Consider the following 16,763-nt stretch of genomic DNA (forward strand, 5'->3'; position numbering starts at 1 on the left):
AGTATCATTTTTGTTGCTGATTTGTCATAGATTAATTTTATTAAGTTGGTGTAAAGACCCTTTATTCCAATTTTTGCAGGGTTTTTATCATGAATGAGTGTTAGACTTTATCAAATGTCTTTTCTGCATCTATTGAGATGATCACGTGATTTTTGTCTTTGACGCTGTTGATTTAGTGTATTACATTTATTGATTTGAGTCTGTTGAACCATCCCTGTATTCCTTGGATGAATCCCACTTGGTCATGAGATTTAATGTTCTTGATAACTCGCGGCATTCTGTTTTCTAGTGTCTTACTGAGGAATTTTTGCATCTATGTTCATCAGGGAGATTGGCCTATAGTTCTCTTTTCTGGTTGGTTTTTTTCTCCAGTTTTGGTATCAGGGTAATACTTTCCTCAAGGAATGAGTGAGGGACAATTGCTTTTCTTTCAAGGCTATTAAAGAGTTTGAGTAGTATTGGCATTAAATATTCTCTAAGTGTCTTGGAGAATTAAGCAGTGAATCTGTCAGGGCCTTGTAATTTTTTTTGATAAGTATTTAATTATATCTTCCTTTTCTTTGATTTATATTGGGTTATTCAGAATTTTTAAATCTTCTTTATTCAGTTTTGAGAACTCATGTGTATCTAGGAATCTATTCACTTTTTCTGTGTTTTCTGTCTTATGCAAGTAAAGATTTTTCCAAGTAGGTATTGATGATCTGAATTTTGATAGAATGGGTATTGATTTCACTCTTTTGAATCCTCATTGCATAAATTTGAGTTTCTTATTTCCTTTATTGATAAAATTGGCTAAGGGTTTATTAATTTTATTTGTTCCTTCAATGAACAAACTCTTCAGGGGGCCAGGGAGATGGCTCAGTAGAATAAGTGCTTCCCTGGCAAGCACAAGGGTCTGAGTTCAATCTCAAGTTCTGAAAAAAAAAAAAGTTCTTTGAACAAACTCTTCAATTCATTAATTCTTTGATCGCTTTCTTAGTCTTCATGAGTTAATTTTTGCTCTGATCTTTATAATTTCATCTTTTGTTTGAGCTTTGGGTTTGATGCACTCTTCTTTTTCTAGAAGCTTGAGGTGCAACATTAGGTTATTTGTGTTCATTCCGTTTGCCAGGGGCCAGGGAGATAGCTCAGTAGAATAAGTGCTTGTCTGGCAAGCGCAAGGACTTGAGTTCAATCCCCGGTTCCGAAAAAAAAAAAAAAAAATGTTTGCCTGATGTGAGAATTCACCACTCAAAATTTCCTTCTTACAACTGCTTCATTGTGTCCCACAGGTTCTGCTATGTTTTATCTGCATTTTCTTTTAACTATAGATACTGTTTATTTCATCTGTTACCCTTTCATTGCTCCGAAGGATGTTATTTAATTTCCATGTGTTCATGGAGTTTTTGTGGTTTCTTTTGCTGTTTATTTCCAATATTTTTGTACTATTGTCAGATAAAATGCATTGCACAATTTCAGTTCCTTTTTATTTACTGAAAGATATTCTATGGGCTCGTGTATGGTCTATCTTATGAAACATCCCATGTGTAGCTGAGAAGAATGTGTATTCTGGTGTTGAGTGGAACACCCTGTAAATGTCTTCTAAACCCAATTATTTAGAAGTTTGGTTCAGTTCTAATATTTCATTATTGATTTTTTTTGTCTAGTTGTTCTATCTCTTTGTGACAATGGGGTGTTAAGATCCCTTGTTACAGTTGTGTTATTCCTTATTTGATTTTTCATGTCTGTTAATATTTATCTTATATAGTTGAGTGCTCCTATATTTGGTGAATATATACTAATGACTCGTCTCTTTCTCTTGAAGTTTTCCCCCTAACAAGTAGGTAGTGACCTTCTTTATTGCTTTTGATCATTCTTAGTTTGAAGTTCACATTGTCTGCAAACACAATACCTACCTCTGGGCTTCCTGTTCCATAGAGTCTTGTTTTCCATCCTTTGACTTTCAGTCTATGAGTTTCTTTCTGAGTTAAATGTATTTCTTGTTCACAGCATATTGTTAAGTCCTGTTTCCTGAGATATTCTACCCATCTATTTATTTTAATTGGTGAATTGAAACCATTTACACTGATAGTTTAACTAATGTCTATTGGCTTATATTTGTCTTGTTATTTTCCTGGTGATGGTTCCCTGTTTTTCCCTCTGTTAATTGCTTGCACTACCCGGTGGTTGCTTTCTGCCAGTGTTCTTGAAATTGTTTTTATCTCTGTCTAGCATATCTTTCTGCATTCTTTCTGGAATTGGTTTGGTGGTCATGAATTTTTTTTAGTTGTTCTTTTTTATGAAAGTATCTTTTTTCTCCAATAATTTTGAAAGATACTTTTGCAGAGTACATCAATCTGAGTTGAAAGTTATTTACTTTCAGGACTTGAAATACTTCACTCCCAGATCATATTGACATCAGGGTTTGTCCTAAGAGGTCTTCTATGATTCTGATGGGCTTTCTTTATAGGTGAACTGTTTCTTCTAACAGCTTTTAATATTCTGTTTTTAAGATGAATTTCTTGGATCTTGTTTATCATGTGTCTGGGTATTAGGTTTATTTTGGATATGGCTAATTGGAGTTCTTTTGTATTTTTTAAAGAGAGTACAAACTAACATTAAAACAAAAAATTACAAGTGATATAGAATTTCACTTGACAAAATAATATGAATTTCACAGTATTTGTTGCAATGCAGTTTTGTCTTCTAACTAGCTGTTCATATTACCAGATATATGCATGTAAAATTGGAAAAAAGAAAAAAGTACGTAAGAAATTAAGAATAGAAAAAGGTCAAAGAATTGAAAATAGGAGACAAAACAAATTAAGCATTAACTGCTCTTTTCCATAAATCAGCAGAAATCCACAGTACACTTGTCCAAATCATCCTACTTACATACATAGATAAATCTCTTTCTCACACTCTCTTTCTTGTCCTTCCCCTCAACTCAGTAATTCCTTACTTTTGAATAAGTTCATTCTCTTTTCACAGTACCTATTGTACCACTCAGATTCCATTTTTCTCTTTCAGGTTCTCACACTAAGGAGACAATACAATGTTAGCACATGCATGTCTGATTGATTTCACTTAAAAGTATGGTCTCTAGTTGCATCCACTTATCAATAAAAGCTTTAAATTCATCCTGTTTTATAGCTGAATAATACCTCATTGTGTAAAAATACCATATCTTCTTTATCCATTTCTCAGTTGATGGGCATTTGGGTTGATCCCAGGATTTAGCTATGACAAATTGCACTGCTGTAAACATGGTGCACATATATTGATGTATGATTTTTTCAATTCTTCCAGAAAAATACTCAGGACAGGATTAACTGGCTTGAATGTGATCTCTAATTCTTGATTTTTAAGGAATCTCCACATTGATTTCATAGTGGTTATACCAGTCTACACTTCCACCAACAGTGGAGGTTTCCTTTTTCCTCAAGCACCACCAGCATTTCTTAGTGGTTGACTTCTTGATGTTAGCCATTCTTTCTGGAGTGAGATGAAATCTCAGTGTTGTTTTAATGTGGATTTCTCAAATGTCTTATAATGTGGAACATTTTGTCCTATATTTACTTGCCATTTCTATGTCTTCATCTGAAAAGGGTATATTCATCTAAGATTCCTATTTTGAACTGGGTCTTTGAATTATGAAGGCCTGATTTTTTTCATTCTTTGTATATTCCAGATAGAAGGCCTTTATCTGAGGGACAGTCAGCTATAGTTTTGCCCAGTTTGTTGGTTTTCTTTTTACTTTGTTTTCTTTGACGTGCAGAAACTTTTCAAAAAAGCTTGTTCTGGATTTGAAGCTGATTTTGGCCTTCAGATGTGAGGCTTGGGGTCATAGTCTTCAGTCTCATACTCCTTACCCTGTTTCTCTTGGCAGCATCCCTCTCCAAGTCGCTGTGTTGTTTTCAGACGGACAGGGTGCTGTTCCCAGTCCCGAACACTTTTGGCTCCTGGTCCTTGCTAAGCCTTCTGCATTCCCCTTCCACTGGAAGTCTCTGTTGTCTCAGGTCTTTTGTTTCAGGGTGGTGAGGGATGCTGTGAAGTGGTCCACCTTATGGTCCCCATCAGAGTCTGCCCCTGATGTTGCAGTCTAAGGCTCCCCAGTCCCAATTCTTATTCCTCACCCAAGGTACAGTGTTAATTTCTCATTCATTGCTTTATAGGTTCTGCTGTCACCATCACCCATCTCTGCTGTGGTCTGGAACTTCCTTGGGCAAAATGGGGGGTACTGTAATTTCCATGTACTGCACAACTGTGTGGTCCTTTATCTTGTTCCTGGTTGTTCCAATTAGTGCTGTGGTGCACAAAAGGAACAGGAAAGAAAAAAGGGAGAGGAAAAGAAAATTGGCCAATTGTCAGAGAAGGAGCAGTTCATGGAGCCAGAATTTATTGCTAAACTCTAATGTCTTCTCTTTGGAGGAAAACAGGAGAGGCAAAGGATCTTATATCCCAAGACTATCTTGTATGGCTTAATTTAGCCATGATATTCTAGTATATTCTTTTTTTCAAATCTTCTTTTAATATTCCAAGGTAGCAGGTATTCATCCCAATCCGGTGACACCTGCTAGCCAGTGGGCTGGCTGGCCATTTTGTTAAATTCTCTGTTTTGTTTAATCTATTAGTCTCTTAGGTCAGATTGATTTTAGTTTCACAGTGTATATAGATCCTCTTTCTTCTAATTGCCTATGTTATAGTTGAATTTCTCTGAGCCGTTCTGAGCCAGGCTTTTCCTCTAGTTAAGTATGGTGTCTCTCAGCTTTCTTTACCTAATGATATACATTTTCACTCTTCAGAATTTTAATTCTCATTGGTCTTGCATCTGTTATGTTTTACAGATTTTGTTAGCATTTATTTTTGAACAAGGAAATATGATATGATGCTCAAGGAATTCTCCAAGACTTCAGATGCTGGCCTCGTTCCACGTGTGCAGAACAACCAAGGATTCCCATGGTAGTCAGTACCAATATCTCCAGGTAAAATGACATATTGTATATTGGTTTACATTTTTTTAAAAAAAAGCTGGATCACTTATAAGCTCAAATTCCAATTCATTTAAACTGTTGTTGTATCTCTTGGCAGTAACATATCCTTTGGGAACTGCACACTTTTGGGAAATTCATGTAGGATCTGTCAGTCTTGTCCCTTATTTCACATAGGGCTGCAGAAACCTATTCTACACTGACTTTATTCAGCTTTAGGAGGTATGAAGACATATCTCCCCTCAGTTTTTCTCCTCATGATGCTTGATTTTTGCTCTGGAACATCTCTGACTTTACAGAGAAAGAAGTCACAGAAACCCTTGGCACTCATACAAATACAAAAATTTATAATCTATTTTTACTTACTTTATAGAATGACAAAGTTGAGTTAGTATGATTTTTTGAATGTAGAAGTTTATTGTCTCAGTACCAGTTTTTGAAAGTCTATATTCCACTGAATTACCTAGTACCTGTGTTAATATCAATGTATGACATATCAGTAGATCCATTCCTGGACTCTCTGATATTCTATATTCTCAATTCTTAGAGATATCCTACCTCTTCTCTAGAGTCATGTTTTCCTTATTGTTGTTTATGTAATAGCAAGACTAGAAGAATGTTAATTTTCTTATTTTGTTCTTCCAAATCAATTTCCATGTTTAGTTTCTTTGCCTATTACATACATTTTATAAGCATATCCTCAGCTGTACAGCCATACACAGAATTTCTAGTTGGGATTTGATGAGGATTTGAATTTGTTGAATCTCAAGATAAGTTTTAGAAGAGTCCCACCTTAGCAATTTTTCAGTTTTTCAGTCTGGGAAAATGGCATCATTTCTATCCATGTTTTAATCTTTGATTTCTTTTATTAGAGTTTTATAGTTTTTAAAATATACATCTTAAATTTATGGTAGTCCCTGCTTATCTTTGCATTCACTTTACATGGTCTCAGTTAACTCAACCAGAAAAGTCTGGAAATAAACAATTCACAAATTTTACATTTTATGTCATTCTGAGTAGCATAATGAAATCTTGTGTTGTTCTGCCCCATCCTGCTTTGAATGACCCCTTTGGCAACACATTGATGGTGTACATGCTACATATGCGTCAGTCACTTTTTAGCCAATTTCTGTAATTTTCTTTATTAGTATGTGTTTATAGAATATAACATTTAGTTGTTCCATTTTTATTTTAATTTAGTACATGATAAGAGATGTTAGTCTAGATTCCATCTTCTCCATGTGAATAGTCAATTTCTCCAAAACTATTTAGGAAAGAGGCTATCATTACTTCATTGTATGTGTTTAGCCCTCTTGTCAAAGATCAAATAATTGAATGTGCTTTGGATTGTTTCTGCATACTCTATTTTTGTCCTGTGATTTGACATGTTTGTTTTTGTGCTAGTACTATCCTGGTTTTATCAGACTAGCTTTTAATATAACTTCACATCCAGAATTGTGCTGTCTCCTGCTTTACCCTGGATTGCTTTTGATATTCTGGGTCTCTGATCCATACAAATTTTAGGATTGTTTTCTTCAGTTTACTAAAGAGTGTTTCTGGGATTTTGATTGAGATTTGTTAACCCCAAGATTGCCTGTATATGAGTTCTGGAAGTATGTCCATTTTAATTATACATGTTCTACCTATCCAGGAACATGGGATGTCTTCCCACTTTCTCAAATTTTCTTTAAATTCCTCTTTTCAGAGTAAACTACTTTTCATAGTAGACATCTTTCACTTTCTTACTTAGATCAATTCCTAAGTATTTAATTTCTTTTTTTTATTTATTTGTGTGTGTGTGTGTGTGTGTGTGTGTGGCCAGCTCAGCCCACCAGAGGGCGTGGCTGGCTGGCATGTGTTGCTGGGGGATTGAACCGTGGTCCCTGTGCTTTGCTAAGCTTGTTCAAATAGGTGCTTTAGACCACTGAGCCATCTCACCAGCCCCTAAGTATTTAATTTCACTGGGTGCTATTGTGAATACTACTTTTTATAATTTTATCTTTCATGGATTCTTTTTTAGTGTGTAGAAATGCTATTGATTTTTATGTGTAGATTTTGTATGCTGCTACATTATTGACTTTAGTCACACTAAGAAGTTTACAGTGGATTGATTTATTTATTTATGTTTGCTTCTATGTGAGAAATCATGTCATCTGCAAATAATGACAATTTTACTTCTTTCTTTCAAATATATATCTATATCACTTCTTTCTCCCATCTACTTGTCCCAGCTAATGTTTTGAGTACTATGATATGTTGAATACAAGTGTTACTCATGAATATCCTTGTCTTGTTCCTAATTTCAGAGAAATTTTTCAGTTTTTCCAACTTTATATGATGTATGTAGTCGTTATATCACAAGTTGTTTTTAATCAACTTGAGATAAGTTTCTTTCATACTTATTTTTATCAGTGTTCTCAGCATGAAAAGATGTTGGATTTTGTCAAAGTTTTTTCTCTGCAGCTGTTTAGAAGCTCATGTGATTTTTGTCTTTGCTTCTGTTTATGTGATGTATTATATTTATTGATTTGCATTATGTCAAATCTTTGCATCTCTGGCATGAAGCCAACTATGTTGGTTACTTGAGACAAATGTCAAAATAGCTGATACTCATAAATATGGGTGTCAAAATAGCTGACACCCATAAATAAGGAAGGAAAGGTCTATTTAGCTCACAACTTGTAGAGATTTCAGTCCAAAATCAGCTGGCTCCAAGGCATAGTGGCATGGCACAGGGGCAGCAGTTCAAGGTGGCAGAAGACAGCAAAAGTAACAAGAGGGGAAAAAAAGCAACAAGAGTGAAAGGGGAAGACAAACCTCTTTTTCTTCCCTTATATTGTATGCAAGCTATCTACCCACACCATCTCCATGCCCTCCTCTTGCACAGGCTTCAGATGTTTACAAAGTGAGGACCCTGGCCCCCTGCTGAGTCACTTATTTCAACTTTTACTTATTTTTTTAATGTATTTGGTGCAGGGTCTCACTATGAAGCTCAGACTCATAGTGATCCTCCTGTTTTTAGCCTCCCCAGCACTGGGATTACAGGTGTGCTCCATGACACTGGGTCTCAGTGACCTGCTCAGTGTGCTGGGGGTGGAGCTAGAGCAGCTTGTGGTGCCTGGGATCAAACTCATCCCTGTGCTTGCTTAAACAGGCACTTAGTTTGCTGAGCTATCTTGCCAGCCTGAGTTTAATTTCTGAACTTCTCAAGTTGACACAGTGTATCAATAGTTACATCAACTTGGTTTTTTCTGAGAATTTGTTACATTTTTTACCAGAATCATTGTTAAGTTGCAAAATATTTTTATTATTAAATGAGTCAACAGAGACTGATAATCCACATGTTATCTCATTATATTCCCCTTGGTTTCTGAATTTGCTAGGTTTCTCTGTACTAGCAAGTCTTTATTTGTATTATCAAGTTTTATGAATTTTTCAAATATGTTGATTGATTATATGTATAGACTGCTTAGAAACAAAAATCTATATCTTATTAAGATCAACCCAAAACAAACAGCAACAACCACACTAAAATGAAATAACCCCTAGTTTCTGTTGTGCTTCTCTTTCATATCAGAGCTGTATACCTCAAATGCTTTCAAAATTTAAAAATAAAGTAAAATTAGTGCCTTAGTCAAACAGTAAAATGAAAAATCTTATAAGATCCTGGAAAATAACTTCTTAAAAATTCCATAATAGGGCTGGTGAGATGGCTTAGTGGTTTAAAGCACCTACTTAGAACAAGCTAAGCTAAGCAAAGCACAGGGACCGCAGTTCAATCCCCCAGCACCACATGCCAGCCAGCCCCGCCCCCTGGTGGGCTGAGCTGGCCACACACACACACACACACACACACATAATTAAATAAAATGTTTTAAAAAAATAAAATTTCAAAAAAAATTAGTAAAAAAAAAAAATTCCATAATAGAGTACCTATCTACTTAGTCTTGAAGATTTGGAAAAATAATACATAAGAATGATCAAGGCAGACCACTTTAAATTTGATTAGAATTCATATCTATGAAATGTTTTTATTAATTCTATTGAGAAACAAATAGCAATGAGACCATTTCAAAACCAATTAATAGGACAGTTTTAATAATTAATAAATTGTATATTGCTGTCTTCATAATGGTTATTCATAGTACAAGATGCAGACATAATATCCTCCCCAAACACTATTAGTACAAATCTTTCTTCTCATTGAATTAAGAGAAAGTAGCTGTGTATCTATCCTATTTTGTGTATACAGATACAAAATGGTCCTTCATTTGTATCCCCTTTTTTTTGTTTAGTTTTGTCAGAGATGGGTATTCCATTGCTGTTTAAATATTGTAGGTGTGTAAATTCAAAAAAATAATCAAACATATTCCAGTAGTCCATAATAGTAGTGGGTTATCCATAGGACTGGCAATGTCAGAAGTTGACTTGAGCCCTTTACAGCTCAGCATACTAATACGGCCTTACTTTTCATACCTCATTATTACACTTTTCTGCTGGATAGTCAAGACCAAGATAAAGCAAGACCTATATAACAAGAAATGTAACTTTTGCATCTTACAAGGTCAGTCAAATCCCCTCAGGATTTACCCTGAAATCCTGTGCCACAGTTTGCAGATCCTTTGTCAGTGTCAGCCATGAGAATGAGTCATGGCCATTGCTTGACCAATTTTCTCTCTGTGAAAGCCTGAAAGAATGTTTTCTCTCCATGTGACTCTCCTTAGGCACATTATGCATCTACTACTCACAACTTGCCTCTGAGGAAAGCATCCATTGCAAATTGGCCTCCTGCACTCTCTAAGGCCCCAGTCTCTTTCAGACTAAGGACAAAAAAGAAAGTAAGTCTTTCCTGGGTTTCCCTTCCCTCTGGTCTTATTAGCAGGTAGGCAGAGGACAACCCCCAAACTCCCAAGCTTCCCTCGTCCCCTGTAGGATGAATTATCTCAAACTCTCTCTCATCTGGGAGTCAATTAGAAGCTTCTGCTTGTGGAACTCATAAGGACTTTAGTCCCAAAGCCTGGTGCTGGCTGTCACCCCGCAAATAGTTGCTGGATCAGTGCCTCCTGAGGCCCTGCAGAGCTGGAGATTGTAATATTTATTTTTTATTAATTTTATTGAGAAACAAATAGCAATGAGACAATTTCAGAACAGGTTAATAGATCAGTTATAAGAATTAATACATTGCATATTGTTGTCTTTGTGGTAGTTATTCAGAGTACAAGATGCAGACATGATATCCTGTCCAGACACTATTGGTACAAATCTTTCTTCTCAGTGAATTAAGAGAAAGGAGCTGTATATCTTTCCTAACTATTTTGTATATACAGATATAGATAGATAGATAGATAGATAGATAGATAGATAGATAGATAGATAGATAGATATAGATATATAGATACATATATCACTAAAAAATAATCCTTCATTTATATTCCATTTTGTTTACTTTTGTCAGAGATGAGTATTCTATTGCCATTTAAATATTGTAGGTGTATGAATTCAGCAACATAATCCAATTAATTAGATTCTTCTGTCTGACATCAAAGTATGTGAAGAGTTTGGAGACCCAAGAGATTAATCATGCTTCTCCCAGTGTAAGGGAAAACACAGTGGCTTCCACAGTTCCAAGTCATTCACTAGTCCACTCATGGACAGGGCTTCTAAGGGGACACAAAGGTCATAGCATTTGATAGGGGGGCTAGAGTAGGTATTTTGGGAGGTAGGATGGGTGAATTGTGCAGAGATTAGACAGACAGCACAAATTCTAGAAATATGGTAACTCTTCCATTGAAAGCCCAGTGGAATTCATATCAGCTCAATAATTCAGAAGCTCAAGTCATTTAATCCCCAGAGTAACCATTTGAAGTACAAGTTATGATCCCATTTCATACATGAGAATTTGGAGGCCCACAGTGCCCACATGCCTAAGGCTACCTGGCTGGCAAGGAGCAGTTTGGCTCAGAACTTAGCTTTCCTAAATCCTCATCAGATGCCACCTTCACTTGATCATGGATAAGATGATGCAGCAAGGGCACTGGGTTTCCCATTTGCTCTCTGCCATGTAGAAATGCTGGACTTTTTTGTGGAACCAGGGAATTGAACTTGGGCCCTTGCACTTGCCAGGCAAGCACTTATTCTTCTGAGCCATCTCCCCGGCCCTTAATGCTGGATTTTTTATTTGTGCTTCCTTACATTCTGACCTGGACAACCACCTATAACTGGCCCAAATGAAGGGCCAGAACTTGTTAGGACCCCCATATTTGTTTTCCCTAGATCTTGCAAACCTAACCTTGGCAAAGAAAATTAATTGTTTTCTGGCTGATATTCCAAGACGACTTCCTGAGTGCAGTCCTGTTTTATTCATTGCCATTTCTCAGGCCTTCATGTCTCTCCTGGCCCAGTTCTACCACCTCCAGTTTTGGCATCTGTCACATCTGCACAATAACAGAGACCTCAGAACCAAACATGACTCATCACAGATCAACTGTACGAGTGTCCCTGTGTTTATACACCAGTTCTCAACTTTATTGTCTACCCATTTAATTTTCCATCATCACCTATTTCCATCCACTCTTAGGGTTTCATGTGGCTCTGAGTATCAGGTAGTATATGTCAATGAAAAAAGACACTAAGATTCTTGGAAGGAATTAGTTTGGTTGACAAAATAATGGAAGTTTAAAGGAATCGTGTAGATTCAAGGAGCAGAGGCTAGAACTGGGATCTCATCTGTCTTACAGGCAGCTGTCCTCATTCATCTTTGATGCTCTTCATATTTCTGAGACTCACCTGCACCTAGAATCAGCATCACTCTTTTTCTTTTAGATTCCGCCACGATTTACTAGAGGTAAAGAGAGAGACAAAGGCGCTAGACTAGGAACCAGTACTGGGAGGCAGTTTCACCTCTAACTGCATGCCCTCTGCAAATACTTGGTCTCTCTATACCTTTTATTTGTGCTGTTACAAAGTCCAAAGGAGAACACAGATTTTTAAGTGCTTTGAGAATACTGTGAAGTGCTAGTAGAATAATGGCAGAAAATGCACTACTGTTATATAGCTCTCCTGGGTCCCAGTATGACCAATAGCTTTATCTCTGTGCTGTACATCCAGCCATGCTCTGAATGGAAGGTGGTGTTGTGATGTGTGTGTGAGCACTTCAAAGCAGACATCTGCAAATACCCCTGGGGTACACTATGACACCTGCTGAACTTCACCGATGATCATGGATGTCTGCAGAGGTGTGCAGGTGTGTTGAGAACTGATGATAACATCTGGGGCATGTGTCTTTGGATATGAACTATTTTGGATATGAGTAGAAGCCTCGTTTATGTTAGGAGTCCATGAATCTATGTTCACAAAAGTCACACATCCATTTTAAACAATATTTGTCTCTGCCTTCTCCTGGGATTATATTAAAAAAAAGAACATCAGCCTAGAGAGGAGAGTGCTGAGGGGAGAGGAGATGGGTGGTGTCAGAATGAGAGTTGGTCTGCAGTGGAGGTCAAGAGCTCACTTCTCAAGATCAGAAGGAAGGAAGAGTGCAAGGTTAGTCTAAGACCACACTTTTAAGGTTGGAATCCTTTTTATTAGGCCCTTAACTCACAAAAAGAGTCAGCGCCAAGATGACCATTTCCTCTCTCCTCAGGCCTCTGAATCCCAAGCAGGTGGTCACAGTGGCCTCGTGTGGGAAGAGGGTAGCACACTATCTTTCTCAAAGGTGAGGATGACAGTGGACACTCTGAGGACTGGAGTGAAAACACTGCATTCAACTCACCCATTCCCACCCCTACACTTTCCCCATTAATTCTTTGTACAATTTATTTATTTTAATCTTTTAGATTATTGCACACAGTTAAAAACTTCAAATAATGCTAGACTAAAGACTGGAAATGATCCATGTCCACTGCCCTCCCCACTCAGCTCCCCTTCACCGGGGAAATAACAAGCCACACTTGGGGGCATCCTCCAGATGTTCTCCACACACACTCGGGTCACACTGCTGCCATTTTCTGGGCTGAGCAGTATGCAAGGTACCTATAGGAGGGTCACAGTAATACAGGAGGCTCTTTTTAAATGTTTTTAAGGAAAGTCATTTTCATGAGAAACAAACTGCTTATATTTGCCTGACAGAGTTAAAAATTGTTTCCTTAAAAATAGGACTTAAACTGGGTATGGTGGCACAGGCCTGTAATCCCAGCTCTAGGGAGGCTGAAAACAGGAGGATCACTATGAATCTGAGCTGCATAGTGAGACCCTGAACTAAATATATATATTTTTTAAACTTTTTTTTTTTTTGGTGGAACCAGCGTTGAACTCAGGCGCTTGTGTTTGCCAGGCAAGCACTTATTCTACTGAGCCATCTCCCTAGCCTCAAATATATTTTTTTTAAATAGGACTTAAAGAAAGATAATGACTTTTGCAAAATGTATGATCACTCATTTTTTATTATTATTATTATTATTATCCCTTTAATGTGCCCTGTTTTCTTTGGATGTTATAAAAATTCCTCTTCTGAGGCTCTGTGCTCAACTTTTGTAATTAACTGCTCTCCTATTCATTCTTTGCAATGAGTCACTTTTTGCTCTTATTTTTATTTATTTATCTACTTGGTACAGGGTATCGCTATGCAGTTCAGACTTGTAGTGATCCTCCTGTCTCAGTCTCCACAGTGCTGTGATTACAGGCACACACCATCACGCCTGGTTTTGGTGTCTGGCACTGCATGCCTGGGGTTCTGGGTCCCATACTGCATGTAGTAGCAGGGATCAAACCTGAGTCCTTGTACTTCCCAGGCAAGTACTTAGACCTCTGAGCTGTCTCCCCAGCCACCTTTTTGCTTTTAGATTGAGGCAATTATTATTTTTTTAATTTTAAAAGACAAACTGTATTGCAGTTTATGCCCAAGTGGAAAAAAAGCTTCTTCCTATGATGTCAAATTCAATGATTGTTTTCACTGGGTCCCAGGAAAGATTCTTCTTTTAAAATTTTTTCTTTAAACTCTCTTAATATTTGGCTGTTTAGGGAATTTTCAAATGTGGAGTAGTTATTAATGGATAGTGTAATTAACCCTGAACCAAGGAGGAGCACGGGGCACAGAGGATGCAATGGGAGTCTCAGCAGGAGGCTGCTACCTGGCAGACAGCTGTCTCCAAGGAGACAAGAGGGTGGATGTAAGTGAGTTGAACAGAATGCTCAGCAGAGCCCAGTAGTGTGCTAGAGTTTTAGAATGACTGGCTACAGCTTGATTGAAGTGCGTATGGCCATTAAAAATAAAAATAAATCTCACTATTTCTCAACTCTTCTTCCGAGAACATATTGATAAAATAATCTCTTCTTCTTAATGGAGCATCATGAGGACCAGGCCACCCAGTGGAACATGAAGTATGTGGTGCTTATGGATGACTTAGTCAGCAATTGAACACCTACTTGGAAACAAGTGTATGATGGTCTAGCTCCAAAGAACTGCTGGCCAGACATTCTGATGAACACCCACACCCTGCTCCAAGAGCACATTTAGCCCCAATTTAACTTCACAGCCCTAGACTTATTTCTTAAAGTACAGTCTTTTAAAAACAAGACCATGAAAGGGACTGAGTTCAATCCCCAGTTTGGCATAAATAAATAAATAAGACTCCAGGCTAGCCAAATAGCTCAGTGGATTAAAGCGCCTGCAAGCAGGTGCAGGGGCCTGGGGCTTGATCCCTGGGCCTGCCATGCTGGCCCCACCCCCCAGGGGTGCACTGAGACAGCAATTGAGACTGGGTATGGTGGCGCACGCCTGTAATCCCAGCTCTTGGGAGACTGTGAACAGGCATATCACTACAAGTCTGATCTAGTAGTGAGACCCTGAACACCCTGTAGACCCTTTCCTATAATACAAAAATAAAAAATAAAAACAAGACCCATGTATGAGTATATAGTTTATCTATATTGTTTATAAACATTTTAAAATATCAAATACATGGCCATTGCATAAAAAGTAAGAGATATTTCATCTCCCATTCTCTCACCCAAATTATAGTTTTCTCCCATCTATCTTTAATGCATTTTCTACTGGCTCCTCATATATTTGTTATTCTAAGCTTTAGCTTTTCTCTTGAATCCAAGTCAAAGCATATTCCACTCTGATGCTTATTAGTTACCTTTCTCCCATGCAGACCAAACCCCTGAAATTTTCAGGTTCACCTAACTAGATTTTCAATATCAGATATCAGGAGGTGATGGAGGAGAAAAGACATTTGGACACCCACATTCAGTCTTCTAACAATGGTGGCTTCGTCCCTGTCAGGACCCTCTTCAGGGCACCCTGTACATCAGGGTTCCGGAGGCTATAGATGACAGGGTTCAGCATAGGGCTGAGGATAGTGTTAAGGATCCCAATTCCTTTGTCTTTATCTGAGGCTGAGACTGAGCCCAGACACATGTAACTGAAGAAACCAGTTCCATAAAAGATGCAGACCACAGTGAGGTGGGAGCTACATGTGGAGAAAGCCTTCTTCCTCCCCTCAGCTGAGCGAATCCGCAGTACTGCAGCAGTGACATGGGCATAAGATACTGAGATGAGGATCATGGGGATCACCCCCATGAAGGTGGCTCCCACAAATAGCAGCTGCCCATTGAGGTAGATACTGGAGCATGAGAGCTGGAACAGAGGTGGCAGGTCACAGTAGAAGTGGTTGACCACGTTTGGGCCACAGAAATCCAGCACAGACACAGCCACTGTGTGAGTCAGAGCATTGATGAAGGAGACTGTGCAGCAGATGCCCACCAGGGCAACCTGGACCTCACGGCTCATGCGGGTGCTGTAGGTGAGGGGCTGGCAGATGGCCAGGTAGCGGTCATAGGCCATGGCTGTCAAGAGGTGACAGTCCACACCAGCCAGGAGGTGGAAAAAGAAGAGCTGTGAAAGGCAGGCAGCATAGGGAACTCTGCATTGGTGGGCCACGAGACACGCCAGCATTGGAGGAACAGTGACTGTGATGCATCCAATGTCCAGCAGAGACAGGATTCCCAAGAAGTAGTACATGGGGGTGTGGAGTTTGGGCTCCACTAAGACGGCAGCCACAATGCTGAAGTTTCCCCCAACTGTGGCCACATAGGCAAAGAAAAAGACCACAAAAAGAATGGATTGTAGCCATACATTCTCTGTTAGGCCAAGGAGGATGAATTCAGTGACAGTTGTCCTGTTCCTGCCAGCACCTGCCTCCATAGATCAGTGCTGGGCACAGTGGTGAAGAGAAGACTCGGGCTGGCAAAAGAGGGAGAGTGACATGGTAGGTTCATAACCTGGGTGCCAGGGTTACATGCACGGGACATCTACCAATCAGAGTAGATATTAGTTTACAGTTTGACGAGGCTTTTAAACCTGCTACTATGCCAAACAGTAATGCTTTAGGTGATGGTAAGAAAAAGACCCAGGGAATCCCAAGAAAGAGGCTGAGACAGACAAAACTAGTCCTGGAATCCAGGACAGTGACATTTCCCAACATGGTACAGATGTGTTTCAACACTTTAACAATATTAAGGGTTTAGTGTACAGACTGAATAGCAGCTCTGACTAGATCAATGAATAAATAATTATATGTATAAAATTCTAGAAAGCATACCATTGTGAAGAGCCACAGAGGTGGGGATCAAGTTCTTATAAAATTGAACAAGATACAAAAGATGAGGAAAAGCAGAAGGCAAGCAAAATTACAGGAGCTAAAAATTAAAGATATTAAGATACTTAAGAAAAATATTAACCATTTTATGTAGTACACTGAGTAATAAATTTTAAGTAATTATATTCTTTTT

The 16,763-nt window shown here is 38.2% G+C and overlaps 1 protein-coding gene across 1 annotated transcript; it reads right to left on the reverse strand.

Annotated features, from left to right (window-relative positions):
- Nucleotides 1-15,219: 15,219 nt before the first annotated feature.
- LOC101585876 (olfactory receptor 139) lies at nt 15,220-16,176 on the reverse strand. Its single transcript, XM_004638495.1, has one exon. It carries the CDS (start codon nt 16,174-16,176, stop codon nt 15,220-15,222), a length of 957 nt encoding a protein of 318 aa, XP_004638552.1.
- Between the last annotated feature and the right edge of the window lie 587 nt (nt 16,177-16,763).

The sequence above is a fragment of the Octodon degus genome, unplaced genomic scaffold, assembly GCF_000260255.1.
Source record: "Octodon degus isolate 3935 unplaced genomic scaffold, OctDeg1.0 scaffold00098, whole genome shotgun sequence".
NCBI lineage: Eukaryota > Metazoa > Chordata > Mammalia > Rodentia > Octodontidae > Octodon > Octodon degus.

Excerpts from the sequence above, each read along its gene's own strand:
- LOC101585876 (XM_004638495.1), bottom strand. The coding sequence starts at position 16,176 with ATGGAGGCAGGTGCTGGCAGGAACAGGACAACTGTCACTGAATTCATC.